Source organism: Pollachius pollachius (assembly GCF_949987615.1).
Source record: "Pollachius pollachius genome assembly, chromosome: 10".
In the NCBI taxonomy this organism is placed as follows: Eukaryota; Metazoa; Chordata; class Actinopteri; order Gadiformes; family Gadidae; genus Pollachius; species Pollachius pollachius.
Window position 1 is genome coordinate 13,097,361 of NC_136943.1, and position 8,168 is coordinate 13,105,528.

The 8,168-nt window shown below is 39.5% G+C and overlaps 1 protein-coding gene across 1 annotated transcript; it reads left to right on the plus strand.

The window, feature by feature from the left end:
• The first annotated feature begins 2,168 nt into the window (after window positions 1-2,168).
• On the plus strand, window positions 2,169-5,552 carry LOC307081383 (uncharacterized protein). The gene is made up of 6 exons (XM_079744539.1): window positions 2,169-2,223; window positions 2,355-2,687; window positions 2,814-3,185; window positions 3,445-3,561; window positions 3,820-3,875; window positions 5,399-5,552. Exons 1-6 carry the CDS (start codon window positions 2,184-2,186, stop codon window positions 5,519-5,521), a joined length of 1,041 nt encoding a protein of 346 aa, XP_079600665.1. The 5' UTR covers window positions 2,169-2,183; the 3' UTR covers window positions 5,522-5,552.
• Window positions 5,553-8,168: the final 2,616 nt, after the last annotated feature.

An 8,168-nucleotide genomic window follows, 5' to 3' on the forward strand; every position in this document is an offset into this window, starting at 1 on the left:
TGTTTATTAAAATCATCCAAAATGTTTCCAACAATGGTCAAACCCAGTTGTTTTTTTTTAATTTAAGGTAAAGGTCTGTTTCATTTGGTGAGGTTGCATGTCAATGTCATAATTTCCCCTTTAAACCCTCACTTCTGGGGAAATTCCCGATATAGAAAGCCTTTTAGAGATATGATATACCAGTATCACGTAGCTCACTACGTATGAGCCACTATGACGCTGCTCATACTGCCAGCCTCCAAGCTGATGAAGTTATTCCCACACATTGATTTTACTTGCTTGGGCCACCCAGGTATATTAAGTTTGTTTATTGATACTTCCCCATCACAAAATAAATAAACCGTTTCACGTAACACTCATACTCATTTTCTCTGCCCTTTTTGGATATTCTGGAATAGTATCCACCAACCTTGTGCAGTGTGACGCAGAGGGATCCTGGGGGTTTTGGACCATCGCGCAAGTTGGACCTTTGGCGCTCTCCTAGGTCCTTTGCGGCGGAGACATTGAATGGGGTTGGGGTATACCTATGTCGGGTGTAATTGTGTTGGTGTTGTGTTATTGTTCCCGACACGTCACCAAGACCTTTATGTTAATTGTTCATGTTGAGTGGGTTTTTATGTGTCGTGTGTGTTCAATAAAGGCATCTCTTGTAGTCGTGCTGTGTATGGGGCGTGAGAGTTGCATAACTGTCTAACCTTGTCCTTCCTGTGCTGCTCGCCACAATATCTACTGAGTTCCTTTAGACGATGATCATCATTGTACTTAACAATGCAGATCCCAATTACCAGAGGTTTAGTGTGCGAGGGCAACAGTAGCTCAGGAGGATTAGACAGTTGACTTTTAACTGGAAGGATGCTAGTTTGATCCCTGGCTCCTCCTAGCTGATGTTGAGGTGTCCCTGAGCGAGACACCTCACCCTGACTGCTCATGACGAGCTGGCAGTGGCCTGACATGGTTGACTCCGCCCTGAATGTGTATAAATGGTTGTATATCTCTTTGGATGAAAGCGTCTGCTAAATGCCCTAAATGTTAATCTATTGCTTGTGAACTTGAATTTCCCCATTCAGGTTCAGCCAGTGATGGGAATATAACCATCTCATGGTTGGTTTCGGATTTAACCGTAGCAACACATCCTGTTGTACCTAAAGTTTGGTAAGGTTAAGAGTTGTGGTGGTGTGTCAAAAACAAAGACATGAACAGCCTCCGCCTCCGCCTCTCAACTTGCTGCCTCACCCTCTGTTCACAGACCAGTGGTTAAAGCGTAAAAATTATAGTGAAAAAGGTTAAAGGAAGGAACACATTAAGCGTTATCCTTCATGGTTGTTTTGTATTAACTGCCACTTTACACTGGTTGTTATAAAATGTTTGGGTTTCTTGGAGTTGCTCCAACACAGAGCACATCAATTTCTCTCCGCCTATAACTGGGATTCATTTTAGAACTCAAACTTTCCTTGGTCACAGAGAGATACATTTAACTCCTTACTTTCAGTGGTTTTCAACTACTACTACTGCTACTAATGCTACTGTGTCTGCTACTGCTGATGATGGTAATACATTCATTTAATATTTTAATGCATTTCACATGCAATGCTTTTATCCACCCCATTCTCATAACAATGTCAAAAAGTGATATAATTAACATTTCTCAAGAACTATTCTTTTTTCCAACATAGTACTCCCCATTTCTGTCTTTATACAAACTATTAATCCGGCATGTAAGCTATGTCAACCATGTGTGTGTGTGTGTGTGTGTGTGTGTGTGTGTATGTGTGTGTGTGTGTGTGTGTGTGTGTGTGTGTGTGTGTGTGTGTGTGTGTGTGTGTGTGTGTGTGTGTGTGTTTGTGTGTGTGTGTGTGTGGGGTGTGTGATATTTATATTTTACATATTCATAACATGCTAAACAATATCAGCAAGCAAAATCAAATGTATTCATCATTCAGGAAAAATAGTTATCAAATGCCAGCTTTCAATGCCACATAGATGTAACAAAGCTAACTCCATAATATCCAGTTTAGATTTAAACATAACATAAACTGTATCTCACATAAAGCAAACTGCATCATTGGCTTACCTCATCAAGTGCCTCTAAGTTCCAGCCAATCACAGTGGTCTCAGGATATGTAAATGTTAGTCCGAAGTCAGAATTCTCTTCAGTGAGTCCAGCTTTGGTTCAGCATCAAACTATGACAATGTTTTTAGCAATGACGATTCTGAGTACTGCATGTAAGTACTGTTTGAATGAAATGTTAATTATTATGGTGTTTAATTCTTGCAGTGCGATGTTCTTCCATTTTGTATACTAAATATACAACAATAGTGATGTAAGTTTCTTTCTTGTTTTCTTTATTTTTTAGTGTTGATTACGACCCAAGAGGATCCTCAACCACTCTATTTGAAAAAAGCTGAACTTAGAGATACTGTTACTCTGGATTGTACAGTTTTGAAAGAGCAGAATATCAATGAAGAGGTATACTGGTATCAGCAATATCTGGGATATAATCCCCAAATGGTAGCTATCAGATTTTATACATCAAATATTCACCCGTCCTTTAAATCAAGGTTCACAGTTGGAAGTAAATTCAATTTGACAATCAGCAACGTTAAAAAAGAGGATGAAGCAAATTATTTCTGCAATCAAGGAAGACAACATCAAACCATTTGGAATGGCGTTTCACTGACCGTCAAAGGTAAATAATATATTAATTGAGATCATTTTTGTTCTGAATATCATGATCGATAATACATTTTCTCTGAAAGAACCGAAAGGATATTTGGTTTGTTTCTCATGATGATTGTTTTTTTTAACTGGATAGATCCAAATGAGCAGAGGGTTGTCTCCCAGACTGTGGTACAGCAGCCTGTGTCTGCATCAGCTCAGCTGGGAGACCCTGTGGCTCTCCAGTGCTCTATTACCTCCAAGAGGACGGACCACAGAAACCAGTGCCAAGGGGAACCCAGTGTGTACTGGTTCAGATCAGGATCATCTCGCCCTGTTTCCATTTACATGAATGGAAACAGGAGTGGTGAATGTCAGAATAGTTCTGGACCTCCGTCTGCCTCACAGAGCTGTGTCTACACTCTCCCAAAGAACAATGTAGACTCCTCTGATACTGGGATTTACTACTGTGCCCTGGCAGCATGTGGGGAAGTTGTGTTCGGAAATGGAACCAAGCTGGACATAACAGGTAAATATATTTTACTTTATGCTTCCAGAATGTTCTTCTTTTTTTTTTTTTTTACAATACTGATTACTTTTAATTACAACAGATTCATGAGTATAATATTGATTATTTAATGCTGGGATATTAATCTAAAATTTTTCCTTCATTTAACATTATGAAAATATTGTACTTTTTCATGAACAATGGTATCACCTTCCATTATATAATGTGTCATTGTTTATAGAAGATACCATAAGATCTAAATATCCACTTTTAATTCTAGAACCCTGCAGGCATCTGGTTACCTTGGTGCTTGGAATACTGTTGGCTTGCTGTTTGGTTGGAAATATTATCCAGTTCATAACGAGAAATAAAAAGAAAGTTTGTGAGCATTGCAAAGGTACATTACATTCTACACCTCTGCCTTCTGACTTCGTATGATCTCAGGACTGGTTAGAGATACCCATGTTTGATAGAGAGAGAGAGAAAAGTTCAGAAGTTGGTACATTGCATAGTTGGTACGTTTTTGGTCTTAATTGTTTTACATTTATACATGTAAACATTTAAAACTGTTTGAACATCAGGGTTCTATGAAACATTGCATTAACTATACAAACGTAATCTTGAAAAGTAAATATTCTTCCGTTCTTATTGTCAGGAAATCCAAGTGCCTCCTTCCATGTTTCCCATGCCTCAGTGATTCAGGAAGCACAGGTATATCAGCATTGTGTGTGTTTTTTATAATATCTACATATATAATTACTTAATCCTCATCAAGCATAAATTATATTTAGTGACTTGGGTATCATACACAGTGGTGGACGAAGTACTCAGACCACGTACTTGAGTAAAAGTTGAGATACCTAAAAAATATTACTATTATTTAAAATATTACGCCAGTGAAAGTGGAAGCACTCCCTTTAAACGTTGGCTTCAAATGTACTTAAGTGTCAAAAGTAAAAGTAATTTGGTGTAATGTAGTTCCAATGTCTTGCTATGTCCTTTAGGTTAAAAAAACCCCCACTAACAACACTCTAAATACAATGTTTTCTATTTGTGATATCTGATACTGATATCATTTGAAACTAGAAAATGCATTTCCTGCAGAAAATGCGATGAGTGCTGTAGTGCAAAGTGCGGTTGAAAATGTGTTTTAAGTAAAGCCACACAAATGTTAAATGGTGTGTGTCTGTGTGTGTGTGTGTGTGTGTGTGTGTGTTTTTGTGTGTGTGTGTGTGTGTGTGTGTGTGTGTGTGTGTGTGTGTGTGTGTGTGTGTGTGTGTGTGTGCGTGTGTGTGGTGCGTGTGCAGGGACACAGTCACAGAAAATGTATGTTTGGTAGGTGAGCTAAAATAAAACAACCCTCAAAATAGTCATGCATATAATACACATTTATGTAGAACTTCAACTTGAAATAATTACACAAGAACTTAAAGAACATCAACCTTACATTCGGCACCAGCTCGACTAAACATCATGAATCAAATCTCTTTACGACTGTTGCAGAGGTTTGATTGACAGATCTGATGGCCCTCGCTTGCCCCTATATACTATTGGACAGGCAAGCATTGTTTTATAGCATTTAGCTTCTACCGGGAGTACACCTGGATATGTAGAAAGCACCTAGCCTCTAGCCATACAAACGGGGGTCCCCACAGACAAACGCCTGATATATAACAATCATATTTCCAATCGATTAATAATTTTAACGTATAACGTAACCGTTTAGGCTTGACATGGTGTTTCTAGGTTAAATATTGACGTTGTTTAGGCTCCGCGACATCCGCAATGGTTAGCTGTATCTAGGGTCACGCATGCATGTCGTGGAAATGAACCTTAAAAGGAACGACAGGTTTTTGGAATGTAGTGGAGTAAAAAGTAAGATTTTCCCCTACGAAATGTAGTTGAGTAAAAGTATAATCTCACAAAATAATGATACTCAAGTAAAGTACAGATATGCTAAAAAGTAACTTAAGTAGAGTTACGAATTACTTTTATCCGTTACTGTCCACCATACATATGGATAAAATACAATTTGTTTAATTAATTACATTTTCAGGAAAGCTGATATTGTTTTTATTGCAATATCTAACTACCCACCTGGATAATGTTTAGCTACCTGGTGGGTTATGGTACCAACCTGCATGTTCTTTGCCTTTATATATGAAGATACAAGTAGAGTAATCTGATTGTATTCTCTTGAATTTTTGGTAGTAAGACACATCTCTCTGTTGTAGGAGGAGGAAAAGGATTCCTTGAACTATGCTGCGTTGGAGTTCTCTGGCAGGATAACCAGAGGAAGGAAGAAGAACAGTGAAAGGACTCAGGAGTGTCTGTATTCTGCTGTGAGAGAAACCTGACACTGAAGTCCATCACCTACATTTGAAGTGAAGGCAGCCACAATTATGTTAAGTGGTATAGCATGTGCTTGGTGACTTTACAATAATTACAACAATTTAGGATGTAATAAAGGCGGGAAAAAGAGGACCCCTATTTTACCACACTGTGTCAACTCGATGAGCCATTTCTAAATATATCCGTTTTTGATAACACAATGTGGGCGCATCCAACCAGCTGGAAGGGTATGACTGGTGCACTGCATCATCTGGTAGGCTGGAGTTGATCTGTCACACATCTGAGTGAACCCTCCCACTGAGGTCACACATTTAGATATTAAAATGGCTTGTCCACACGACACCTGGTAGAAAGATAGATATACTGTACAAAACAAGGCTAACTATGAATATGGTATTTATTTAAATTTAAACAAATAAAACCAAAAACTTTACTTCTCTGCTTGCATATATACACACACAAATACAGCAGACAGTACACACCTTACACCTTACTAACCATGTCCATTCCCATGAAGGGAGACCACAAAACGGCAGGCATACAATGCATGGTAGCTTCAATGATAAAGATCGATAGGGCTCTACTATGCTGTTCACAACTCTATCCTTCTCTACCTAATGCCCCTGTCAGTCCTTAGCGATTTGGAAAACTTATGCCGACGTACGCAAACTTTGGCGAATACACTGGCATACATAGAATAAGTTATGGGTATTTTTATATAAATTGAAGTACGCTGGAGCATCATGGAATACGCTGGCATAAGTCATAGTACATCGCAACCATCATTTTTTTTGAGCATGCACACAATTTTTAGATGACCGTGACATATTGTAGTGTATTGTTCATACGCTCCGCATACGTTATGGGTATGTTAGGCAATCGTGCTTACAGGTTACTTGTAAGTTACTAATCAGTTGCATATGTTGAGATAGGTAGAGTCCAAGAGGATGGTGTTGTTGCAGATAAAATCACACATGAGCTGCTCGTCTGCGACATCCAGGCACAACTGCGTCTTCATGGCCCTCTTTGCCTTGGCAAGGGTAGGCAGAGAGGAGATACTCCTCCGCTACTGAGGACACTGACGATGCATGGGAGTCATTGGAGCCACCACAGGACCGAGAAGGCGAGGGCGAGGGCATGCTGTAAGGGGCAGGGACAACTACTGAATCTTCTCCAGGGGTTGATGGTGAATGGAGGGTGTAGGCGTGGGTGAGCGTCCACATCCATGCCTACGGCCACGGTTAGCCGAGTCCTTGGGAGTTTTCTTGATCATGTTGACAGCACGAGGTCAGGATTTGAACCAGCTTTTATACACTGTTAGTGATACGGTGCCGCACGCTATGCATACGTTAGACTATCATTGGGCTATCGTTTGGCATAAGTCGTGCACGCTGACAACACGCTAGGCAATCATTGTCATACACTGGCATTCGTATGCATACGTTTTCTATGACATATCAGTTCATTCTGGATAAGTTACTAATACGTTATGTATACGTTAAATGTATTATTTTATTATTCCAGCATATGCCGGCGTTTCTCTATTCTTTCATAGGTTTGGGATAAGTTTTGCGAATCATCAAGGTGTGACAGGGGGATTACTCTACTCTTCTACTCAATGAGATTCTTTCTTCAAAAGAAATCCACAAACACATACACATATATCTTGATGGTTGCTGGTGATTTGCTGTCCTGAAACACACACCAATCACATGGTCTGTACCTGGATCTGAACCCTTCATCTGACTTGGAACATGTCAACCTTGTTGGTCTGTGGATCTGTGTAGAGGACTCCAGAGAGAGAACGGGGAGAACAGAAACAAGACAAAAACATGTGCATGCCCTGCACTAATCACCTGACAAGACAGAGACAAGACATCATTGACTGTGTATGAATGGTGGGTATATGTCTCTGGAATGGACCGATGTTGCTTCTGCTGGTCTCTGCAGTACAATAGGACCACAAATAGATACTAATGTTATTATATTAATGTATATTATGTATCTTTACAGTCATTAATAACAACTACCTTTATTATTTAACTTTACTTTTTGAAAAATATCTCTCACTGTTCACCAAACAGACAGTCACCATTCAGATTCAGTCAGTAATAGGAATATCTAACCATTTCATGGCTGGTTTCTGCAGAACCTTAGCAACACATCCTGCTGAGACCGGAGTCAGGTCTAGGTATGGTTAAGAGTTGTGGTTGTGTGTCGAAAACAAAGACATCACCAGCCACCGCCCCCGCCTCTCAACTTGCTGCCTCACTCTCTGTTAACAAACCAGTGGTTAAAACACACACACTATAGGGAGAAAGATTAAAGGAAGATGAACCGAAAGCGTTATCTTTCATGGGGTTGTTGTATTAACTGCCACTTACACTGGTGGTTATAAAAGTTGGATTTTATTAGAGTAGCTCATCAACACAGAGCACATCAATATCTCTCTGCCCATTGCTGGGTTTCATTTTGGTACTCAAACAATCATCAAATTCTCTGAGATCTGGCCTCGTTCACAGAGAGTTGCATTTAACTCAGTGTTTTAAAACTACAACTACTGCTTCTAATGTTACAGTGTCTGATACTAATGTAACTGCTACTACCACTACTGCTTCTACTTCTACTGATAATGGTAATACATACAATTCC

Coding starts and splice junctions, on each gene's coding strand:
- LOC307081383 (XM_079744539.1), top strand. CDS start 2,184: ATGACAATGTTTTTAGCAATGACGATTCTGAGTACTGCAT. Junction 2,224..2,354: donor GACGATTCTGAGTACTGCAT/GTAAGTACTGTT, acceptor TTTATTTTTTAG/TGTTGATTACGACCCAAGAG. Junction 3,562..3,819: donor AGTTTGTGAGCATTGCAAAG/GTACATTACATT, acceptor TCTTATTGTCAG/GAAATCCAAGTGCCTCCTTC.